The sequence below is a fragment of the Cervus elaphus genome, chromosome 25 (genome assembly GCF_910594005.1).
Source record: "Cervus elaphus chromosome 25, mCerEla1.1, whole genome shotgun sequence".
Taxonomy (NCBI): Eukaryota; Metazoa; Chordata; class Mammalia; order Artiodactyla; family Cervidae; genus Cervus; species Cervus elaphus.
The window spans coordinates 41,051,224-41,077,417 of NC_057839.1; the positions used below are offsets into that span (position 1 = coordinate 41,051,224).

The 26,194-nt window shown below is 43.2% G+C and overlaps 1 protein-coding gene across 2 annotated transcripts in view; it reads left to right on the forward strand.

Annotated features, from left to right (window-relative positions):
• The window catches only part of PRLR (prolactin receptor), a 144,292-nt gene that overhangs the window by 93,848 nt on the left and 24,250 nt on the right, over positions 1-26,194 (forward strand). For both annotated transcript variants that reach the window (XM_043887317.1, XM_043887316.1), the window contains exon 3: positions 25,097-25,209. In XM_043887317.1, coding sequence (XP_043743252.1) covers positions 25,140-25,209 — 70 coding nt within the window. In that variant the 5' untranslated portion in view covers positions 25,097-25,139. The remainder of the gene's footprint in view (positions 1-25,096; positions 25,210-26,194) is intronic.

Consider the following 26,194-nt stretch of genomic DNA (forward strand, 5'->3'; position numbering starts at 1 on the left):
AATGAGAGAGGGAAGGGTAACACTGAACACTTGAGCAACCCTTACCTTCGGGAGGTCCAGAAAAGTACAGCGTGATCTGAGGGGGGTGTGGGCATCGGTGACTCTTTTTTGTTTATATGTATGTGCGTGCATGCTAAGTCACTTCAGTCACGTCTGACTCTTTGCGACTGTATGGTGTGTAGCTCAGCAGGCTCCTTTGTCCACGGTATTCTGCAGATAAGAATACTGGAGAGAGTTGCCATGCCCTCCTCCAGGGGATCTTCCTGACCCAGGGATCAAACACAAATTTCTTACATCTCCTGAGTTGGAAATTCTTTACCACTGAGCCACCTGGGAAGCCCGTTTATAAATATACTTATAAAGTGCATCCACCCCTCATTATCCTCACCCTTTACCCAACCTAGTATTTGACGTGAAAGTGTTGGCTTCTGATGCCAGTAGGTATCTGAAAACACAGGCAAGAACTTGAGAGCTGTCCCATGGTTGTCCAAGAGAAACAGAAATGCTGCTCAGGTTCAGGGTGAAAGGAACATCCAAAAAAGCAATGTTCATAAAAGAATTCAGAAGAAAATAAAAGGGGGGATTAGAATTAAGAGTAGAATTCCAATTTCTGTCTGTGACCCCACTGCAAGGCCACAGTCCGTTTTGTGGCCTTCAGTATGGTTTCTGGTCTCTTTGAACTATTAACCCTTCAATCCTGTCCCCATGGCAGTGATCTCTCCCTAACAACATTTACCTGACACCTCCCCCACCCAGGGTGGAACAGAATGCCACTCTGAAGGGCATGCCAGGTTCTTTTGCAAGATCTTGGCATTCTTTGGGCTCTGCCCATTCCAACCTCCCACCTCCAGTTCTTTCCCAGGCTCGCATCTACACAGCTCTAACCTTAACTCTCTCCAGGCTTTAAGAGACTAGCTGGAACTGCAGAGCAGTCCAGGGCACCAGGGAAGATGTGCCCGTCCATAGCATATGCTTTGAAGTGAGTCTAAAGCTCTAAGCCTATAATCTTTTCCCCTACTGTGCTTGCCTGCCAGAGTCCTTCAAATGCCTGTCATTTGAGCCTCTGCATTGACTAAAGTATTGTGCAAAACCTACGCATTTACCTAATAGGAGTAAGATTTTAATTTACTGGTAGGAATTTGTCAGATTAGCTTGTTGGTACGTCTCTTAAGAAAAGGGCTTTGGTGTTGGGACCCAGGACAGGTTAATTTTGTTTGTTTTTTAATTAAAGTATAGTTGATTTACAATGTTGTGTTAATTTCTGCTGTTTAGCAAAGTGATTTAGATATACATATATATATTCTTTTTATATTCTTTTTCATTAAGGCTTATCATAGGATGTTAACTATAGTTCCATGTGCTATACAGTAGAACCTTGTTGTTTATCCATTCTCTATATGATAGCTTGCATCCGCTAATGCCAACCTTCCACTCCATCCTTCCCCCAACCCCCTCTCCCCTGCCAACCACAGGTCTGTTTTCTGTGTCCAGGAGGCTGTTTCTGATTGGTTGAAGGTTCATTTGTATCATATTTTAGATTCCACATATAAATGATAGCATACGATATTTGTCTTTCTCTTTCTGACTTACTTCATTTCTGACTTACTTAGTATGATCATCTCTAGTTGCATCCGTGTTACTGCAAATGGCATTATTTCATTCTTTTCAGTGACTGAGTAGCAGTCCATTGTGTATTTGTGTTATATGGTTTTAAATTTTTCTTTTTTTTTAATTTTCTTATCATTAAGCTTTTTTTTTCGTTTATTTTTATTAGTTGGAGGCTAATTACTTTACAATATTGTAGTGGTTTTTACCATACATTGACATGAATCACATGTAAAATTTTCTTTTTATTTATTTCTTTATTTACTTATTTTTGGCTGTGCTGGGTCTTTGTTGCTACATGCAGGCTTTCTCTAGTTGCGGCGAGTAGGGGCTACTCTTTGTTGCATTGTGCAGGCTTCTCATTGCAATGGCTTCTCTTGCTATGGAACACAGGCTCTAGAGCTCAGACTCGGTAGTTGTAGCACATAGGCTTATTAGCTACCCTGCGGGCATTGTGGGATCTTCCTGGACTAGGGTATGAGCCCACATCCCCAGCCTTGGCAGGCAGATTCTTTACTACTGGACCACCAGGGAAGTCCTGTACTACATCTTCTTTATCTATCATCTGCAGAACAGATTAATTGTGATGAGAGTGGAAGGACTGAAATGATTGAGGTATTGAGCTCCAGACCTGCACAGTTCAATACACTAGCCACCGGCTTCATGTGGAAATTTTAATGTAAGTTTATTAAAATTAAATACTATTAAAAATTCAGTTCCTTAGTCACACTGGCCACCTTTCAAACATTCAACAATCGCATATGGCTGTGGCCGCCATATTGGAAAGAGAAGACTTGTATCTTTTCCATCATTGTAGAAAGTCTGTGCCACATTCCTCTCAAATTTGCTAGTACTGCCAGTGTAGAGTTAATCACCAGCTGTGTAGGGAAGGACAAAAAAAGAGTCGGAGGGAGAACAGAATGTCAAAGAGAAAGCAAAAATTCACCAAAGGCCAACTGTGTTTGCTTTGCCAAGGGTCCAGCCCTGAGCACACATGCATCCACCCCACCACAAAGCTCTTGGTGTTGACACCAGCAAATAATGAAGTGACTGGCATGGGCTTTGGACCCTATTTCCTCTACTGTATGGGCCCCTGGGATCTGTGGTTCCTTGTGAACCAAGAGACCCTGTCCTGAATCCTAAACTGAGAGGGTCACAGGAGTCACTGGGCTCCCAGCCAAAGGGAGATCATCATCAGGTAGCACACAGCAGCCCCTCGGTAACCAAGAGTCCTAAAGCAAGGATGTTTGAGAGTTCTTAAATCAAGACATTCAGGAAGAAAGGAGCACCTTCTCCGTCCAGACTTAGACCTCTGCTTACAGACTCTGAGGGACATGGAGGATCCAGGGAGCGTCCACTCCTTATTGACTGCTGGGACTCATTAAAAGTGAAAATCCAGTAATTAGTCTGTGTAGCTGTCTTTGGACATGTGCATGCACTGGCAAAGGAAATATGGAATCTGATTGGTTGTTTCGCCTATATATAAATGGCACTGACAGTCCCGTGGAGCACTTTCATAATCTCCATTCATCTCATCCTCACAATAATGGACTGAGGAAAGTCAGACAGATGGAAGCCTCTGAACCCTCTCTATTAGAAGAAATTCATCTCAGAAAGAGGAAGAGATGAGCCAAAATCAATCTGACTGAGAAAGAGCAGAACCAGCTCTAGACACCACTTTCTGCTGCTTGCATCACATCTCAGGTGATGAGGGTCACTTTGTACCTGTCCAGATCTGTAAGGGTGTCAGCTCCAAAGGGCGTGGTCTCCACCCAGATCATGCTGCATCCTCAGTTCACATCTAGTCGCAAGCCCCAACCATCTCATGGACTCTTTGTTACCAAATAACCCTCCATGTGTGAGTGTGTGCTCCATCATGTCTGACTCTTTGTGACCCCGTGGTCTGTAGCCCACCAGGCTCCTCTGTCCATGGGGATTCTCCAGGTAAGAATACTGGAGTGGGTTGCCATTTCCTATCACAGGGGAATTTTCCTGACCCAGGAATCAAACCCCCATCTTCTGCATTGGCAGGCAGATTCTTTATCAACTAATCCTTGAGAACAGCCAAAGGGCTAGACTGAGAACACCAAAGGAACTTTTCCCAGAAGACCCTCCCAGACAATACCAGAGAAAATGATGCTCAAGACAGCCCAGGCACCAGAGCTGTTGACTCTGTTTTCCTGTGCCTGAGACACAAACTTTGAGTCTGTGGTGAGAGACCCTGAAACATGCAGGTGGATTTTGTTTACTAGAGAAGGATCCAGAAAATTGAACCAGATGGGTTTATATATAGGACTTCCAATAGTTGGTACCAAATATTTATGATTTTTCTCAAATTTGAGAAAATGTCTCATGACGTGGGAATCATTCATATACCTGGCTAAATGACCAGTGAGATCCTGTATTTCCTTTGCCAGAGCATGCACACTCAAAAGACAGATCAAATGACAGAATAATTACTGGATTTTTACTTCTAATGAGTCCCAGCACTAAATATGCCATTGTCCAGAGAACTGAAAAGAAAAAATCAAAATGATAATCAAACAAATAAAGCAATAGTGAAGAAAGGATTCCTTTAAATGTGCCCAAATGACACAATACTCCTGGCCACATGCTACTTTGTCTCTTCCCTTCATAGCATCATCCTGATAGTTCTCAGCCAATGTCTGCCTTTTCCACCTGTAAGCCACTAGTGTTGAAAACATAGCCATTTCACCAACTAGACCACTGAGCTGTCCGTGCCAACCTTTGATGAAATTTTCCCCCCAAGGCCAGATGCCTGGCTAAAACCGGGCTAAATAATGGGCGTATAACACTCACCAAAGAAGTCCTGAGAAAACCAGTCCCAGCTTTGCTTCAGCAGCTCACAGTAACATCAAGGACCCAGACTCTTTCCATCTGGGGAGACTTTTTCTCCCCACTCTCTCTTTTGACCAGGGAGGAACATTTTCCCCAGCAGATCCCAGAAGATTTCTGCCATGTCTCAGTGGCCGGAACTGGGTGGAATAACCACTCGTAAACCAATCACAGACAAATGGAAAGTGAGATTACCATGGTTACTGTAGATTGATACCTCTTCTTTCTCTGGAACTAGACAGCTAATAGCTGACAAAACAGCTCTGTGTGTGAAAACAAAGGGGAAATGGTTGCTAGAGAAGCAACCAAGAGCATCTGCCATGCCCAGTTATATGCAGGGCTATGAATAGAGAAGCAAGAAGGGCTTTCTCCTTCTCATCCCCCAGGCGCCACCCCAGGGAAGCCCCAGCCTTCTTGAGAAGGTTAAATCTGCTCACCGTTGGCTCTCGTGGCCCCTGTCGAGTCCTTCTTAATATTTGTATCATTTACACTAAAATGTTTTACTAGCTTTTCTCTTCTCTACCAGCCTGAGTACTAGGAGGGTTGCTTTAGCACAAGGCTATATTCTCAGGACCCTGCCCATGCCTGGTGCATCAGAGATGCTCAGTGGACATTTGAAGGTGGATGGATGGGTAGATGAATGGATAGATGGATGGACTGATAGTTCGATGGATGAATGGATTGTTGTTCCAGTCACTCAACTAGGTTCACCTTGAAGTTTTCTGAAAATGCGTTAGAAGAGGGTGAATCCTGGTTCACATTCTCCTCCCTTTTTCTCTCAATGAGTCTTTTCTGGGAGTACTTTTCACTTTCCCTGCAGATCCAGCCAGCTCAGGTCCCTAGTTGTTACATCTTTGATTGGACAGGTGGCTTTTTTTTGTCGAGAGAGGGCTCCTGAGGGAAGATGAGTAAAAGGAAAAGAATAAAACAGAGTAAATACAAGCAGTAAGAGAGACAAGTAATTATCCTGCTGGGTAAGTATCCTTGATGCTTTCAATGAAGAAGTTTGAAAGAACGTATTGTACAAGAGTGAGAACGCGTGATTAAATCATGTAGAGACAAGATGTGCTGGTACAAGATGGAGCAAGGTGAGGGGAGCGAGAGACGGCACCGGGAATAGTTTCAGGATATGGCTGAGATGCTCAGATGTCTGGCTGCAGACTTAACCCTGGAGCCCTTCAGCTGCCCCTCTTCCTAACCACCCTTTGGACTGTCAGATTCTCCCCTTTTTTTCACCTTCTTTCCCTCTTTTCCACACTTCAACGTTCCAATTCCTCTTGCTTTGCATACCAAGGATGACCAGAAGCTGAAGGGCCAGGGTAAAACAAGTCCCCAGTTTTCCACGGAGAACCCAAATGAACTTCTTGAACTCTATTTTAATAAGATGACCCCACCCTTCTTTGAGGCTCTGCAAAAGGAGCTTTTCCATGAAACTGCCTCTCATCCACTTGTTAGAAGTTTAATGGCAAATAATGGCTGGTTGCCCCTGGGGAGTTTAAATAACTCTAAGATGGACATAATTATGGAGTTCTGAGAAACAGAGCAAGTTCTTAAAAATAATGTGAGCAGGACCTCAAAAACTATTGAAACACATCTTTATTGCCCAAGAGATGGGTCATGTGCTCAGACTCACACACTGATTAACACTGGGAAGCTGGCTGTCAACAGCTGAAATTTTTGCCACAACACAGAGAAGCAGTTTTTGTACCTCACCCTCGAGGGGCCTTCATCCATGTATTTACACCCTAAAATGCCAGGTTTTCATGAAGAGATTTTTTTTTATGGTGTTAACAGTTTTATTGAGATTTTCTCCCTCAATTATGAAAGTAGTAACTTTTTATTTTAGTAATATTTTATTACTGAAATAATATTTATCAATTTTAGAATCATCCTCCCAGAGATGACCCCTGCAGATATATTGGGTGCATATATTTAAGTATATTCCCAGTTTTTCTTCTGTGCACATGTGGAAGCACATATTGTTAGAATTAAGGTCAAACGCATCCAATTTCTATACCCAGTTATCTTCTTTCTTCCACTTATTTGCATATGATTAAAGTTCTGTCACACTATTTTAAAGATTAAATAATATTTTGCTATATATCTATACCATGATTTTTTTCTGGTGGCTCAGATGGTAAAGAATCTGCCTGCAATGCAGGAGAACCTGGGTTCGATCGCTGGGTCAGGAAAATCCCCTGCAGGAGGAAATGGCAAGCCACTCTAGCATTCTTGCCTGGAGAATCCCAGGGATAAAGGAACCTGGCGGGCTACAGTCTACAGTGTCGCAGAAGAATCGGGCACGACTGAGCAACTAACACCACCCATGATCTAGTTAAATAAGCCTTTATGATTTTATATTTAGACATTTCCCAATATTCTTTTTTATAAATAGCACGGGAAGATTTGTGTGTGTGTATACAAAATTATTTTTTCATATCTCTGTTCATTTGTGATGAATTTCTAGAAGTATATTTTGTAAGTCAAAGTGTATCTACATTCTTAAGGCTTTTAACACGTATTACCAGAAAAATGACACCAGTTTACTCTCGAAAGGCAAGGCACCAGTTCTGCTTCTACTGTTGAACAGCCAGAAGCACTTGCAAACTCAGTGATCCATCTTGAAATCTCATGGGGTTGGGGAAAATGATAAAAATATTTTATAAGAAAATACTTTGAAAATTTTAAATCCAATTAAAACACACCTTGTTATTATTATCGATTTTTTAGACCACCCAAGATAGACAAAGCGTTACCTCTTTCAATGACATATGCCAATGACTTGTAGCCCATTAGAGAGTAAAATCCTTCCCAAATTCCCTCTAAATGCACCCAACACCAAATACGTTTCATTTCATTCAAAACCATTTATCGAGTACCTTTTATGCATTGAGCTTTGTATTAAGTATGAGGAATATAGGGAAAAAAAAAACATAAACACAGTTCTTGACACCCATGAAATACTGGTCTGGGTGGGTTCAGGAAGAATGATAAATCAAGATCCATAATCAGTTCTTGATGGGGTCCAGTCCTGATGCTCTGTGGACTGTCCATCTCCCACTTTGGGGAGATCCAAGGAAGTCCCTGCCTCAAGACAGGAAAGCTGAAATTGAAGATGAGAAGGCAACTGGGCTTTCAAGTAGGCGGCCATGCATCAATCTTTATTGCTTCTGAAACAGCATGGAGAAATCACATTTTCCCCACAGCCTACATATAAAAGGAGCCACTTCAGTGGGGGGAAGATTCTCACAAGCCACGTGATGGAAAGGCTGAGACCCCCTACTTCCACGGGGCATACTTTGAGGAACATATGACAGTTAAAATTTCTCTAGAAATCATCCTGGTATTTTAGTCAATGAGACATACAAGCTGAGGAAGAACAAGATGGCTTGGGGTTTAAAGCAGAGTAGAAGGAAGATAAAGGGGCAAGTCAAGGCAGCTGACAGGGAGAGGAACTCTGGAGAGGAAGACAGAAATGCTTCCTAAGGGATTTGGCCAACTGTCTGGACCATGGAATATGGTTCCTGTCTACCCACAGAATCCTTGTTCCTGTTAGCCCGTGAAGTGACATGGAGCTAAATGTGATGTCCAGAAGGGTAAAGAGGGAGAAGGAAGATGGCATGGTGGAGGCTTTGACCCTTGGTTTACTCATCCTTCATTTGGTCAGCATATAAGTGCTCCTGAAGACTGCTCCTAAGCAGGAAACTCATCTTCTGAACTCCGCCAGATATTAAAATGAACATTATCTGCTGCTATTCCCAGACTGACTCACTGGCCCCACTTGAGCTCCATGTGCCTGGCACCGGCACAGACCTTAAAGGCAAAGGTGGGATTATAATGGGTTTCTGAGCAATCAAGGACATTCAGAAAGGCATTCCAGACATCCAGGCTCACATCAGACCCTCTGCTGAGGCACTCCTATGAAAAGCATACCTCACCACTTATATTTTGACTTGTAAATAAGTTGGTAATTGACAAAACTGGAGGCATTAGCAAACCAACAAACTTCCCTTCCAAATTATATTGTTCTTGTTATAGTATTAAAATTAATCTCTGTCTCTGAAGCTGAGTTGAGAAGCCTAGGAAGGGACATCTGCCTAGCCAGGAATGAAAAAAAAAATCATTATGGGTAATATTCCAAGAAGAGTGTTTACACAGATAAGGAGAAATTAACTAAGCTTTTAGATACTGACTTCCTAATCTTTTTTTTTTCCCCTTGGTAGTCTCAGAGAGAGTTGTCTGGAAGACACACCAACTACATGTTGTACAAAAAGCTGATGTTATTATTATAAAGGAGTGAGTCAACAGTGATATACTAGGTTCTGCCAGGCCAATGTCATGGCAACCAAATATGCAGATATTTGCATCAGTTCAGTTCAGTCACTCAGTCAGGTCCAACTCTTTGCGACCCCATGGACTGCAGCATGCCAGACTTACCTGTCCATCACCAACTCCCAGAGCTTGCTCAAACTCATGTCCATTGAGTTGGTGATGCCATCCAACCATCTCATCCTCTGTCTTCCCCTTCTCCTACTACCTTCAATCTTTCCCAGCATCAGGGTGTTTTCCAGTGAGTCAGTTCTTCACATCAGGTGGCCAAAGTATTGGAGTTTCAGCTTCAGCATCAGTCCTTCCAATGAATATTCAGGACTAATTTCCTTTAGGATTGACTGGTTTGATCTCCCTGCAGTCCAAGGGACTCTCAAGAGTCTTCTCCAACACCACAGTTCAAAAACATCCATTCTTCAGCCCTCAGCTTTCTTCACAGTCCAACTCTCACATCCATACATGATGACTGGAAAAGCCATAGCTTTGACTAGACGAACCTTTGTTGGCAAAGTAATGTCTCTGCTTTTTAGTATGCTGTCTAGGTTGATCATAACTTTTCTTCCAAGGAGCAAGTGTCGTTTAATTTCATGGCTGCAGTCACCATCTGCAGTGATTTTAGAGCCCCCCAAAATAAAGTCTCTCACTGTTTCCTTTGTTTCCCCATCTATTTACTATGAAGTGATGGGACCAGATACCTTGATCTTAGTTTTCTGAATGATGAGTTTTAAGCCAACTTTTTCTCTCTCCTCTTTCACTTTCATCAAGAAGCTTTTTAGTTCTTCTTCACTTTCTGTCGTATTTGCATAAGCCCACTCTATTTCCATGTGCAAATACATTGCACAGAAACCTAGCAACCAATTGGGAGCTAGGTCTACTGTTTGTCAGTGCACACTAATAGGGTGGTGGACTTATTAAGAAATCTATGAAGGGATTCTTTTATAATTTACAATAGCATTTTCCTTTTAAGATATTAAGCATATTTTATCTGTTTTTTTCTAAGTGCAATTGCCTGACTTTGCACTACAGAAGTGTATCACTATTCAAGCTCACTTATCCAGCAGCTACCTCTCCATTGACTTTGTCACTCATCTCTCCTACATTTCAAATTGATGAATCTGAACAACTTTTTTGGAGGAATCCATAAGGTGTCAGAACATATCCCTCAATGATAGGGAACGCCTGTTGATTAATGGGAAGAATGTGTTATAGAGCTCAAGGTCAAGTGCTCTTTCAGTGCATCTGTGAATCAAAATAATAAATTATATATGGCTTTGTAAAAGTAGTCAGCCTTCCAACAAGTGGTGTTGAACACCTGTGGACACATATGAATGTGACAGTGTAGTGGGTGGGGGTTGAAAATGCAGAGGAAGCAATGCAGAGGTTAGTCCGAGATTTTGATGATGATGTTCAAGATACAGCAGTGACCGTGGGCCAGAGGTCAGAAGCATCTTTCTTATTTACAGCTCTTCTCAGTTAAATATGGTAATTACCATCTAAACTAAGTTGCACTTATTGTCTTTGGATTATGCCTGGGTTAGTAATGCTATGTAAGACTAGTCATTTAACACCCAACCTCTCTTTATCTCAAAAGCTTAATGATGAGAAGTTTGTTTCACACCCAAGTCCAAGTCCAATGGGCGTCAGCAGAAGAGGCAGGATTCCTCTATCTGTGGGCTGTACTAAGCCCTTAAGACTGAAGTCTCCAATTTCATTTTCCTATGGGCAATAATGGATCAGAGTGAGAGAATATGTGAATATCTTAAGAGACCAGGACTAGATGAGAAGTACATCTGCCCATTTCAGAGGCCCCAACTCCTTCACTTGACTCTAACTACAGAGGAGTCAATGAAGCAAACTTTAACTCTCTGCCCAAAGGAAAAGGAGAACCAAATTCTGGTGAACTTTAGAAGCTTTTGCTACTCCTGTGGCATCCCAGCATTCTAACTAACTGAGGTGCAGGAAAAAGCAGGAATTAGAGAGGAGAAATGCTTTTGCCACATTCTTAAAATTTCTTCTTAGGCACTGCAACTTCCTCAGATGTGTACACAGCCTGCTGTCAGTGCCCTAAAGAGTCTCCCATCAAGCACTAGGCCAAAACACTTCATCTCTCCAGGCCTTAGTTCCCCAGCATGTAAAAGGGAGACATTGGATGAGAATCCTTTCAAGTCTTTTGGCCTCTTTTGTATCCAAAATGCAGTGCTTCTAGAACTCTTGCAGTTAATTTCCTCCTGAGACAAATAAACAGGGTGACAGAGAGGTAATGCTAGTTGATCAACAGTGTATTTTTTATTTTATTTTAACTTCTCAGTCCCCAAGCCCATCTTTCTAGAAATTAAAATACACAGAGTAGACAAGGTTGTTACCAATATGAGTGATTATATTTGTGGCAACCTTGTTTTGTGTTTGGATGAACAGTATATTCACAGACACATATGTAACGCATACAGAGATCCCTCGGTGAAAAAATAATCTTGCTTGAACAGTCTTGCAAAACATATGTTCTCCTCCTACAGCTCTTGCCCTTGATTAGTCAGTTCTGCAATGATAACAAATGGTGTTCCCTCAGTAGCTTACAACACGTTTCTTTTTTGCTCACTTTACATAAGGACTGTGGCTTAGCTGTAGGTTGGCCATGGCTCTGCTGGGATGGGCTGGACTGAGCTGGCTTATCTGGGCTCCACCTGTTTTCTCATTCTGAAACCCAGATGGAGGGAGGAGGCACCATGTGGGACAATCTGAGAACAAGAGCAGGAAGGCCTCAGTCAACAAATACAATAGCTTGCAGTTGTATTTAAGGCTTCTGTTCGGATACAACAAAAACAATCACAACCCTTCCCTCTCCGTTGACCAGAGCTTTTCACGTGGTCAAGTCCAAAGTCATAGAGATGAGAAGTGCAACTCCATCCACACACACACACAGGGTGCAGGTCATGCCTTAAAGAATGACTCACAATGGAAGAGTTGTGAGTTTAGATTTTCTTCAAGGACCTTGCTGAGGACTATAACCCAGGAGACAGCCTCTCAGGGAGAGAACTCTTCTGAAGACGTAAAGGAGGAGAAAGTTTATATATGATTTTTGGCTGGGAAAAATATACACAATTCAGCATACAGCTTGCAAAATATTACTGCTGAAATGCACACACTGCCATGTATAAAACAGATAACTAACAAGGACCTACAGTATAGCACAGGGAACTCTACTCGACATCTTGTAATTACCTATAATGAAAAAGAATCTAGATAAGAATATATATGTTGCTAAGTCACTTAGTCATGTCTGACTCTTTGTGACCCCATGGACTGCAGCACGCCAGGCTTCCCTGCCCTTCACTGTCTCTTGGAGCTTGCTCAAACTCATGTCCATTGAGTCAGTGATGCCATCCAACCATCTCATCCTCTGTCTTCCCCTTCTCCTCCTGCCTTCAATCTTTCCCAGCATCAGGGTCTTTCCTAGTGAGTCAGCTCTTCGCATCAGGTGGCCAGAGTATTCGAGTTTCAGCTTCAGCATCAGTCCTTCCAATGAATATTCAGGACTGATTTCCTTTTGGATTGATTGGTTTGATCTCCTTGCAGTCCAAGGGACTCTGAAGAGTCTTCTCCAACAGCACAGTTCGAAAGCATCAATTCTTTGGTGCTCAGCCTTCTTTATTGTCCAACTCTCACATCCATACATGATCACTGGAAAAACCATAGCTTTGACTAGATGGACCTTTGTTGGCAAAGTAATGTCTCTACTTTCCAATATGCTGTCTAGGTTGTCACTGTTTCTACTGTTTCCCCCATCTATTTGCCATGACGTGATGGGACTGGATGCCATGATCTTCGTTTTTTGAACGTTGAGTTTTAAGCCAGCTTTTTCACTCTCCTCTTTCACTTTCATCAAGAGGCTCTTTAGTTCTTCTTTGCTTTCTTTCATAAGGGTGGTGTCATCTGCATATCTGAGGTTATTACATTTCTTTACATATATATATAAAAGATACATATAAATATATAATTTTTATAATTATATATAAAAATATACACCTACACAGAACTGAACATTCTGAGATCACTGGGATTTAAGCGACTGTCCTAAGCACTATCCTGCATAATCTCTTCTCTCGCAGATCTTACAGCCTAGTGGAGAGACACACACCATCAACAATAACAACAAAAAATAATAATAATAAGGAAAAATATCATAGGTCAGATGATGGTATATGTTGTAGAGAACAGTAAAGCAAGGCAGGGAATGAGGGAAGTGGAGCAGTTATGAAGATGATTTGAAGACTAGTCAACAAAAGTCTTGCTGATAAGGTGTCAGCAAGCAATGGCCTGAAGGAGGTGAGGAAGATAAATATTTGATGAATGAATGAATGAATGAACGAATATTCAAGCATATTTAGTCTTCCCAGTGAGACATCAAACATGTTATCTTATTACTTGGCCCTAGCCAGGCTGCCTGGCTCCCTGACATAATTCAAACTGATCTTCCGGTTGAATCCCACGCATTTTCCTGTCATGTGGTTGCTGCCACTTCCGGCTCCGCCAATGAATCTCCTTCAGGGTCGGAGAGGATACAACCACGATTTTCTCTTTAAATGACTGAAGGGTTTAGGGGTTTTTTCTGGGAATATACAGGGGTCATGTGGTAGTAAATGCTCCCCTATTCTGGGCTGGGAGTGGGAGGAAGAGGGCTGATTTGGGCTGTTATTACTAATCTGTGTGGGCCTTCCCAGGGTGGGTCAGTGGGTAATGAATCTGCCTGCCATGCAGGAGACACCAGTTCAACCCCTGAGTCAGGAAGATCCCCTGGACGAGGCATGGTAACCCACTCCAGTATTCTTGTTTGGAAGATCCCAAGGACAGAGGAGCCTTTTGGGTTACAATCCATAAGGTCACAAAGAGTCAGACACGACTCTGCAGACACGACTGACTGAGCACACACGCACGCACTAGTCTATGTGCTTGCACATACACTTTACACAGGACTGAGCATATTTTGACAGGAAAGTGAGCCAGATGTGAAAACAGCTAGTAGATTTACTGAGAAATGAGGGAATGGAGGAAATGGGAAAGTGTGAATCTTTTGGAAGTGTGCAGAGATTAATTATAACTGATATCAAGAATGCAGAGGGGTGTTTTCCTGCTCTCTAGGAATGAGAGCAATCAGACAAGAGGAACCTGGACCTTGAAACCAATCAGTCCTCCAAGAAGAACAGGAGAGTGGACGGACAGTGAAAAGGACAGCCAGAAGGCGGGTAGGTGACCAGCTGAGCTGCCAGGAGGTAGTATGTGGGAATTCTGCCAGAAAGATGGTCTGGCTACACACTGTGGATACTGGGGCTGGCAGAATGTAGGATGCAGGCCAGCCCTAGGAGTCACTGGTCCGTTATCTGTGACTCTCTGTGCCCACTGATCTGGGCATTGGGCAGAGAATCAGTCTGAAGGGCCTGGTTATGGGAGAACTAGGGTCTTGACCATTGACCAGGCAGGATCCCAGCACCAGGAATGGAACAAGACACAATGCAAGCCTTCCCTGGGCTTCTCTCACAGAAGGACATTCATCCCAGAACTTCCTGGTAGAGCTCAAGTGGCCCCTGCTGTGGAGAGCCGTGGGCAGGGTGCCCGGGCAGGTCAGGGCATGCTCCAGGCTGAGTGAATAGACACAGGCTGAAAAGGTTCTACCAGAGAACCCCAGGCAACCCTAAGAGGTACACATACAAGGGTCAAGGTGAGCTTAGGTTATGGTTACAGGGGGTGTTTTGTTTCTTTCTTTGATTTGATTTTGGTTTCTGTACCATAGTAAGAAAGCTAATCTGTTAAGCAGTTGGAGGGCTCACTAACTGCTGATTGCAGACGTCAACAGGAAGTAGGAAAATAATAATCCCACAGCCTCAACCGTCAGGGGCAGCAATGAGGGGCGTCTGATCAGGGCTCTGAGGAGAGCAGGGTTCAGTCAGCACAGACAGGAAGGCAGATGAGAGGAAAGGGAAGAAGGAAGGGAGCTGGGATCCATGATGTCTCCCCCAGTCAAAAAGCTCTCTGCAAACCTGCATTAAGTTGCCTGAAAGTTTTGACTACTCCTAAGCCCTCCTCCTACTTGTGGGGATTCCGAGCCTGGGGAGGTGGAGTTAGGGGTGTGCTGCTTCAATGCTTAACAACTGCTCTCCCAAGAGAAGAAAACAAGAAGGAACAAAATTCTGATTCTGCCAATTCCTGTCATATAAGTGTGGGTATGATGGGTGCTCTGACTGATTTCAGGCTACCAACCTGAAGTCCACTGGCTTACAGCATTCCTGAAAATATAACAGTTGCTCCCTGGTGTGAACCTCCACACCTGAGGGAGAGTCCCTTAGACCTCACAGCCCTTCTCATAAGAAACACTTTTCTTATGAGAAACAGCTCAATGCAGTCCTTTTAGGAAAGTGCCCTTTCCGGGCCCAAAGGATGGAGGAAGATGCAATCCTATCTCCTAACCAGTATCTGCCTTCCCTAGTCCTTTGTGCTAGAACTGAGGCTTCGTAAGAATCATCTAAATGTTTATTTAAATGCCAGTTCTGGTACCAACTGGCAATCAGATAAATAATCCCTGGAGATCTCATGCACAGAGTAATGATTATAGACAACCATGTATTATAAAGTTCAGAGTTCCTAAGAGACTAGATTTTAATTGTTCCCATCACAGGAAAGAAATCATTGGTATGTGACTTGATAGAGGTTTTAGCTAATGCTACACGATTATGCCATGCCCTACTAAGTCTCTTCAGTCGTTTCCAACTCTGTGACCCCATGGGCTGCAACCTGCCAGGCTCCTCTGACCTTGGGATTCTCCAGGCAAGAGTACTGGAGTGGGTTGCTGTGCCCTCCTCTAGGGAGTCTTCCCAATCCAGGAATCAAACCCGCGTCTCTTACTTCTTCTGCCTTGGCAGGCAGGGTCTTTACCACTAATGCCACCTAGGAAGCCTGCTACACTATTATATTCCAATACAATTTTTTAATTTACCAAAGTACCCCTTCCTAGGTCTCACCCTTCAAAAATGTCGACCCATTATACCTGGGATGGGCAGTGGTGCCCAGGAGAGACTCTGGAAGCAGTACCCAAGAACATCCACTGCTCTTGAAGGACCAGCCCTAGATTCCAGCAGCACCCTGAATCAGAGCAGGGTTTGGGAAGGGGGAGTTGCTGAGAGAACCCATTACTAGAAAGAGAAATGCCTTAGATGGCTCAGAACCCGTGGTCCCAAAGTCCTCTGACCTATCCACCAAGCCATGGCCAGTTGGGTTCTGTGCACTGGAGCCTCTTGATGGTAGGATCCACTGCTCCTTTGTAGCCATCAGAAGTGAAAAGCTTAACAACCCCAGATCGTGGAGCCCAACTGCAGAGTTCCTTTCCCTCCACACACTGCTTGCTGGCTGCGTGACCTCGGACAACTCGTGGAGCCTCTCTGGGCCCCAGGTCCTCATCTGTGAAATGGATATATTCATAGTACTTACACCTCAGTGCCTGGCATGTAGTGCATCCTGCAAGAGGGTTTGTCAATTTTATCACCACGCAGTTCTGAGCACACTGGGGGCTTTTAAGATAAGGTTGGTGGTTTAAACCACTTACCCCCATGAGCTTCTGTTTCCTCACCTTTAACTTGAGAGCAGTGATGTAGTGGTGGGAACAATAATAGCTTTCCTGCCCATGGCAAAAGGATTATTCTAAGGATACGCTAAGACTGTGAGGTGAAAGTGCTTTAAGATCTATAGATCACCATGTAAATGTTTTGTCATTTTGTCTTTGAGGTTGTTAATTTGAGGCAGGACTCCCAATCTACAGACTGGGTTCCCACTTCTGCTGTGCTGCCTGCACTGTGTGATGGTGGGCAGAGCCTCTCTGAGCATTGGTTTCCTCTCCCATCCAGGGGAGCCTCCCAGCAGAGGCGTAGTATATGTTAGGTGGCATCAGTGGTTCCCGGCCCTGACTTTATATTAGAATCCTCTGGAGGGCTTTGTTAAAATGTCCACATGCTTGTGCATCCAGTTCTGAATCGATCAGAATTTCTTGGGATAAGACGTAGAAGTCGGTCCTTTTAATAAGCTCCCTTTGTTGTTCAGTTGCTAAGTCATGTCCGACTCTGTGACTTCATTGACTGCAGCACACCAGGCTTCCCTGTCCTTCACCACCTGCTGGAGTTTGCTCAAACTCACATCCAATGAGTCAATGATGCCATCCAACCATCTCATCCTCTGTTGTCCCCTTCTTCTGCCCTCGGTCTCTCCCAGCATCAGCGTCTTTTCCAATGAGTCAGCTCTTCACATCAGGTAGTCAAAGTATCAGAGCTTCAGCTTCAGCATCAGTCCTTCCAGTGAATATTCAAGGTTGATTTCCTTTAGGATTGACTGATTTGACCTCCTTGCAGTCCAAGGGACTCTCAAGAGTCTTCTCCAGCACCACAGTTCGAAAGCATCAATTCTTTGGTGCTCAGTCTTCTTTATAGTCCAACTCTCACATCCATAAATGGCTTCATGGTTCTAATGTGAATCTAATGGCTCCCTACATGGTTGTAATGTGAGTCCTGGATTGAAAACCACTGAAATCTGTGGAACAGTTCTGTAAACTGCAAAACATAATGTACAATTTGTGGATCTTTTTTTATTGTTGTTAGTTGATGATCTTGTGAGGAACTGGTTCCTCTGAAAGTCAGGCCAAAGGGCATTTTCCACCATGTGTCTGAAGTCTGCACTGACTGGGGAGAATTGAAACTCACCCAGTACGTGTTCTTGCCTTCAAGCCAAGGAGGCTAAACGAAAACAAGCCTCTCTCAGATCAAAGATCCTGCTGGGATGTTGGGGCCAGTGAGTGGTGTTGGTTTAATTGGATTTGGAAGCCGTGCCTCCAGCCATGGGGAAGCATTCAGTATTCTGTTTTATTAAAGTGACTCCTGTGCAAATGCACATGCATCACTATGTGGCCACTTACGCGATCAGGTTAAGGGCCAGCAGGTCTTTCTATGTGAGTCCCCAGATGTGATTCCAACCCTTAACTTGGCTCCAGTTTGCACCTCTTTCAGCACATGGCCATGGCCATGCCCCACACACCCGCTTTGCTTAGATGCCTCTTTACACAGAGTCTTCAAGACATTCTGAGATTCACAAGAGAGGAGGGAGGGAGTGGCTGGAATCAGAGGTGGACATTTTTGACTAGTCTCTCTACTGTTTCTAGTAATGTCTACACCACCATGATATTCTGACTAAACTGCTGAGTTCAACTGGGATGGTCATTTTATATAGAAGTGATTCCCTTATGGAAGGTGCCAGATGTTCCCCACCAAAGGTATCTCAGGACAAGGGATGAGATGGCCACCTGTTTGAGAAGCAATAAAATGTAAGCTTGATCATTGCAAAGATTAAAAAATAACAACAATAATGGGTGACATATGAGCAAGAATCCAGCTTGGAAAGTTCACAGACCAATGTGTAACTCTGATTTCTGGGCTATGGACTGATAAACACTTCGTTGCTGTGGGCACATGTTTGCATGCAACCCAGGGAGAGCTGGAACCTTCGTATCCTCATACCCTTGGGCCAGGGTTCTCCTAGCACTGCATCCCCAACACTCAAAGTCTGCATTCAAGAGCAGCTGCCGTGTGGTTCTGGAAACCTCTTCAGGTTCCCCTGTCAAAGAGAGGATGCTAAACTCTCTCCAAGTCCAGAGTTTGTTAATACTACCACAGGACCAGTTCGTCTGTGTGCAGAATTTCCTCCTCTATCATAGATTCTTGTTCTGCTTTTCCAACTTTAAGACTTCAGTGATTCTATTCTACAGACATTGACTGTTGATGTGGACACATTTTACTTTCTTCAGTTCCAAATTACTGCTGACATTGACTGCATCCATGAAATTAAAAGATGCTTGCTCCTTGGAAGGGAAGCCATGAGAAACTTAGATGACATATTAAAAAGCAAAGATATCACTTTGCTGATGAAAGTCCATATAGCCAAAGCTATGGTTTTTCCAGTAGTCATGTATGGATGTGAGAGTAGGACCATAAAGAAGGCTTAGCACCAATAAATTGATGCTTTCAAGTTGTAGGGCTGAAGAAGACTCTTGAGAGTCCCTTGGACAGCAAGGAGATCAAACCTGTCACTCCTAAAGAAAATCAACCCTGTATATTCATTAGAAGGACTGTTTTTGAAGCTGAAGCTCCAATATTTTGGCTGCCTGATGCAAAGAGATGACTCATTGGAAAAGACCCTGATGCTGGGAAAGATTGAAGGCAGGAGGAGAAGGGGGCAACAGAGGATGAGATGGTTAGATAGCATCACTGACCCAATGGGTGTGAATCTGAACAAACTCCGGGAGATAGTGAAGGACAGGGAAGCCTGGTGTGCTGCCGTCAACCCCTGGGGTTGCAAAGAGTCAGGCACAACTTAGCAACAACAGAGCTTGTATAATGGCCCTAATCTTGAGCCTGGTGTGCAATAGCTAATCCCTCCTGCTGCTTGCTCCCCCCACCCTGAGCAGATTATCTCCTCTGTTTTCCAAACTAAATGTTGGCATTCCGTATTAGAAACAAAAGCCAGATTCCTAGAAATCAAAAAGTACTCTGGGGTTCTCACCATGTTCTGTGAGCCTCAGGCCATCAAACAGGTAGAGCTGCAGGCAGGTAAGGAGACCCGGAGTGTAGATGACCTGACCCAGCAGACCCCAAAGGAAGCAGCAAACACAGTTCCTAACATTTCAGACCATGAATGGATGTATTTAAAAATTTGTTGCAAGAAATGAGATGGTTTGCGTTTTTAGGACAAGACAGGCATTTGAAACTTAATTTGCATTTATAATCGAGATGTATGGCAGGCAGTATCCTAACCATTAATGGTAGAGAACAGAAAGTTGGGGAGGAGCACAAAGCAGGTATAAGGTATGTGGGTCTCGTCTGCCATCAGAGTCTTGATAAGTCTTAGCAAAATTCAAAGTTTATCAAAAACTGGAAACCTCAAATGTCCATCAAGAGTAGAATGAGGAAATAAATTATGGTCTTTCTTTCAGTGTAATATGAAGATGAATGACATGAACTAAAAATGAATTTTGTAAAACTCCATATAACAACAAGGATGAATCATACAATAATGTGAAATGAAAGAAGCCAGACACACACAGTCAAAATATGCATATTGTATGATTCTGTTTCTCTAAAGTCCAAAAGTAAGCAGAACTCATCTTCAGTGTTAGAAGTCAGAAAACTGGTTCCTCTTAGAAAGGGTTGGGTAGAGACGGGGAGGAGGCGGGGGAATTTCTAGGATGCTATTAGTGTTCTGTTTCTTGACCTGGTTGTGACATAGACATGTCCATCTTGTGATAATACATTGAGCAGAATACTTATGATGGTAATGATAACCCTGCATGCAAGACAGCAAAAGAGACACAGATGTATAGAACAGTCTTTTGGACTCTGTGGGAGAGGGCGAGGGTGGGATGATTTGGGAGAATGGCATTGAAACATGTAAATTATCATATGTGAAACGAATCGCCAGGCCAGGTTCAATGCATGATACAGGGTGCTCAGGGCTGGTGCACTGGGATGACCCAGAGGGATGGGATGGGGAGGGAGGTGGGAGGGGGGTTCAGGGTGGGGAACACATGTACACCTGTGGCGGATTCATGTCAATGTATGGCAAAAGCAATACAATGTTGTAAAGTAATTAGCCTCCAATTAAAATAAATGTACTTATATTTTTTTTAAAAAAAGAATACAACCTAGATGCCCATCAGCAAACAAATGGATAAGGAAGCTGTGGTACATATACACCATGGAATATTACTCAGCCATTAAAAAGAATTCATTTGAATCAGTTCTAATGAGATGGATGAAACTGGAGCCCATTATACAGAGTGAAGTAAGCCAGAAAGATAAAGAACATTACAGCATACTAACACATATATATGGAATTTAGAAAGATGATAATGATAACCCTATATGCAAAACAGAAAAAGAGACACAGATGTACAGAACAGACTTTTGGACTCTGTGGGAGAAGGCGAGGGTGGGATGTTTTGAGAGAACAGCATGTATATTATCTGTAGTGAAACAGATCACCAGCCCAGGTGGGATGCATGAGACAAGTGCTCGGGCCTGGTGCACTGGGAAGACCCAGAGGAATTGGGTGGAGAGGGAGGTGGGAGGGGGGATCGGGATGGGGAATACGTGTAACTCCATGGCTGATTCATGTCCATGTATGACAAAACCCACTGCAATGTTGTGAAGTAATTAGCCTCCAACTAATAAAAAAAAAAAAGTGCTGAAAGAAAACAAAAAAATAAATAAATAAATAAAAATTAAAAAAAGAATACTTATGATTTGTGCATTTCACATTTGTGACAGTCCTTCAAGAAATTCAGATCTTGGATGGGGCCCTGCTTGTCCATGGTAATTAGGCTTGCAAGAGCTAGGTAGGTCCTCCAAACCCCTGCCCTCCATGCTAGGCCCATTTCTAGAGTCAGGGGAGCTCAGCCAAAATCTAAGTAGAACATCAGAGCAACAGTGACAAATGAGGCAAGACAAAGTGAAAACTGTGTTTGCTTCAGGACCACCTGACACCAGGTCTTGGGAGCAAGTCCCACAAAAGAATAGCACTGAGATTTCTGGCATTTGGGTTGGTTCAGAGGCTGGATAAGCTAGAACGTGCAGATAGCGTCTACCTAGAGTAGACAGTGAAATCTCAGGTCTGTTATTTTTTTACTCTCAGGAGACCCACCTCCCCCAGCCTTCTCTTCTATGACAAGCTCTCCCTGCTGTGAACAGTGGAATCTGCCCAGGCTATGGGACTGTGGCTCTGATTTTGCATCAGGGAGAGTGGGTCTTGTTTCTTAGAAGAACAAGTGGCCAGGGCAAAAATTGCCAGACTGGGGACTTCCCAGTTGGTCCAGTGGTTAAGAATCTAGCTTCTAGTGCAGAGGACAAAGGTTCCATCCCTGGTTAGGGAACTAAGATCCCTTGTACTGCAGGGCAACTCAGACAGTGCACCCAAATAAATTAAATATTAAGGAAGAAAAAACTGCCAGACTGCTTTCTCAAGTTTTGCCCTATGTAGATGAGACTTGGCTTAATGGGAAAGGTGAAGAAGGGAAGCTTTCCAGGCTCAGCATTGATGCACAGAATGAGGAAGAATGGGCAGGGTGGGGTTCTACCACAGTGGGACATAACACTCTGACAAGGGAGATTAGAGCAAGATAGCGGGTGGAACATAAAAATAGTAGACTCTTTGAGGATTTGGAAGCAAGGAAGCCAGGGCAGATTGTCATGGGCAAGGCATGAGGATGCTGACTTGCTACAGACCTGCTTTTCAGTTTTCATTCTTGAATTTTTAAACCACAGTCACACTCAGAGAGCTATTGAGGAATGAAACCAAGATCATTGTCCTCTGGTGGCGGTATGAGGTTCACTTTTTCCTAGTTGGACTGCCAGCATTTGGAGCCATTTACCACTATAACCACCACTGCAAGCAGTCTGTGGACACTCTTTGGATGTTCCAGCCCAAGTTGGGATGAATAATCTTGATCAAGATCCTGCTTGCAATGGGGAAGTGAACTCAAACAAAAAAGTTTTATTTAAGTTACTTACACTTTTTCATTGAAGTATAGTTGGTTTACAAATGTGTTAGTTTCTGGTTAAACTAACCAGCAAAGTGATTCAGATTTTAGATCTGAATCCAAACATTCAAATATTTGGGGGGGGGGTGTGGTTCTCTTCCTTTATAGGCTATTATAAGATATTGAATATAGTTCCCTGTACTGTCTAGTAGGACCTTGTTGTTTATTTTATATATAGGAGTGTATATCTGTTTATCCCAAACTTCTAATTTATCCCTTGCCCACTCACTTTCCCCTTTGGTAATTGCACATTTGTTTTCTATGTCTGTGAGCCTATTTCTGTTCTATAAACATGTTCATTTGTATCATTTTTTAGATTCCACATGTAAATGTGGATTTACACATTTGTAAATTTGTAAATTCCAAATGTAAATATGATTATGCTATTTGTCTTTCTTTCTCTGACTTATTTCACTTAGCATGATAATCTCTATGTCCATCCATGTTATTGCAAATGGCATTATTTCAGTCATTTTTATGGCTGAGTAATATTCCATTGTGTATATATACCAGATCTTCTTTATCTATTCATCTGTCCATGAACACTTAGATTGCTTGCACGTCTTGTCAATTGAATATACTGTTACAGTGACATTCAGGTATATGTATCTTAGATAAATGCCAAGGAGTGAGATTGCTGAATCATATGGTAACTCTGTTTTTAGTAGGAGAGAAAATTTATCCCCAGCCTAGTGTTCACTAGCCATTAAAAAATGGTCCATGCACAATGGGAGATGTGCCTAGTGCAGGAAGAGACCACAGTGGGTGATCAGGTTAACTTTCAGCATAGCACCCTTAGAAGTGGGCAGTTGGGATTATCTTTCTCTCTGAAGGTTTACTTACCCCAGCACTGCATTTGCCCTGCTGGAGAGTAAGATGCAGGGTAAAATGGGAATCATTATTGAAACACAGTAATGGGACCACAATGAGAGTGTCCAGTTCCCAGACACGGGGGTTTCAAGGAAGCAGAAAGTGCACATGGCTACTCACCAGATTCCAGGATATTTTAGGGATAAAATGCTTCCTGAAAGCACTTTTATTGGAAAATGTTATTTAGGAGAGTTTCAAGTTTATTTTAGAACTTTTTCAGTCAGTGGGTAGCACACCCATCCCCAGGCCAAGCTGAGATCACCAGATGTGCAGGACAAAGAACCTTTTCAGGTTTCAGTGGACCCAGTGAAGCTGGATTAGGGAGAACAACAGTGTTTAAGATCCTTGGGGGCAGGCATGGCCACTATCCTGTCTCTCTGCTTCATCATTTCTCAACTTCTACCCTTTCTGCTGCTTTCTTTCTCCTGTTCCATTTTGCAGTTCCAATCCCCAACATAAAACCCCAAACCTGTGTTGTCACTGAGAATTCTATTTCCCAGTATGTCTCAAGGGGCATGATAGCAGGTGGAAAGAACTTCAAGAAGTTGTTAGTTAGGTGGTTCTGGCTGGCAGATGGAGATCCACCCTCTGACCAGGAGGAGTTGGTGAAGCCTAGTCTTTTCAAGGCTTATCAGACAGCATTCAGTATTTTCCAACATCCCTGGATGGGCACCCTTGCTCCTGCATGTCCTTCCCCCAATTAAAAAAAAAAAAATGTAAAATTTAAAGGGAAAATGTAAGTCATGGGCTTCCAAGAATTTATACTTACTTCATCACATCTATTGTTTTCCTAGAGTTGTTTGGAGTCCAAAAAGGCTAATGAGTCTTTTCCAAATGTCTTTCAAAATCCTTTCTTCTTAGAAGGACATTTAGAGGCTTTGAAAATTGTTCAAAGGGTAAAAATAATAATATTAATAATAAATTTCTCAAAACTCTCAACCCCTGCAGGTTCAAAATTTGCTTAATTCTTCAAATGCAAGGGACTTTGAATTATTACTGGGATTTGTCATTTCTTGTTTATGGGGCTTTTCCAAAGGGGTAAGAGTCATCACGTGGAAGTCCACTAGAGTTCACTGCATGGCTCATAGCCTTGCCCATGACCCAGGACACTTCCAGAGTGTTCCAAAGCGGAACCTTCAGGAGAGCCTTCCCCCTCTTTCCTGGTGGCATCCACGGGGCCAGGTGGGAGTTAAACTGAAAGCATCAACTTTTGAGCCCGCCTTATTTTTGGCTAATAGATCAAAGCCCTCCCAGAACAATTCTATTGTAGGGCATACAATCTGTATCATATAAAACAGGTGATCTATTATTGGGTGGCTTCGCTGGTGGCTCAGACAGTAAAGAATCCACCTGCAATGCAGGAGACCAGGTTCCAGCCCTGGGTCAGGAAGATCCCCTGGAGAAGGGAATGGCTACCCACTCCAGTATTCTTGCCTGGGAAATCTCATGAACAGAGGAGCCTGGCAAGCTGCAGTCCATGGGATTTCAAAGAGTCAGATATGACTGAGCAACTAACACAGTGGGGTGCAAAGAGAACAATTTTTCCGTAGGGTGTGTGCAAAGGAGCAGTTTGCGCTCGGCTGACCTTGAACATTGTCTTCGGATGACCTCTGGTGGTGGAATTTTTCCCAGCCTGTGCACAGCGATGCTTCTGAGCCAAGCTATCCTTGTTACATTTTCCTACATTCCTTTCCTCCTGTTTTGTTATTCACATTCAGCAAGGAGCAAGAATCAGTTGCAAACACTCAGAATAAAGGGGTGCATGTGCCTCACCAGACTTTTGCCGTTTCAAAAAGTTGCCTATGCCTTCTCTTTCAGTGAGCCTGTGATATATTTCCTGTGGAAAGAGGAAGGAGCCAACATGAAGGAAAATGTGGCATCTAGAGCGGTTTTCATTTTGCTACTTTTTCTCAACGCCAGCCTTCTGAATGGTAAGTAAGAGACTGTCCTGTTCTCTTTCACTTCCTGGGGTATTTGTACAAGAGGAGGGGAGAATCCATCACAGTTCTTTTGCAGCACAGTTACAGGAAATGAAAATGCCCAGGGCATTTGCTTCTCTTCAATTATTTACAATATTATGGGGATTAAAATGAAGGCAAAAATTAATGCAAAAGACTGGAAACAGTTAATGCCACATCCAGTCACCATGCTCTGACTTCCATCCTCATTCTGGGAGTGCAGAGAAACAACTCTGCCAGGGACATATCAGAATTTCAGTCCAGGTTCTGTCCCTTACTGGCTGTGCAACCTTGAGCCAGTTAACTAAGTTCTCTGAATTTAAACACTTTCAAAGTGAGGATAATGATGTTTCCTCCACCTCAGATGAAAAGTTGCGTGAGAAAAATCTTTGAAAACCTGTTAAGAGAGCTAAGGGAATTGCTGTTACCTGGTGGAAAACAGGAACACCCAACTCTGTTACGCGGGAAATGAAATTCACAACTAGACTAGCACTTGTGAGCCTGTGTGTGTACATTTCAGTGTATCTACCCCAGTCTATTTGTAAGTGTGTATACTCGTGTATATCTCTGTATCTATTAGCTTCTCTGTCCATACCTGATTGAAAATGCTTCTCTGTGTGTACCCATATGCATACCCATCTGTGGGTGCGTATTTCTGCATATGTACCTATGTGTGGACCAGTATCTACTTCTGTAAGTATGCAGCTGTGTATATTGTTCCCCTGTGATCTGTGGGTGTGTTTCTGATATGAGCTCTTCTGTTTGAGCGTGTGTGTTGGGGGTGGGGGGGTACCTCTGTGGTTGCCCCTGTGGTGTTTGTGTGCATTTTACAGGGAAAGTGAGACCATACATTCATTATAACCATCTCTTCTAAAGTGGGTGAAAGAAACATTTGACTAATCACAGTTTCACAGCTTTACCTTCCTCTCTTGAGTTTTCTCAAGGTACTGTTAATAAC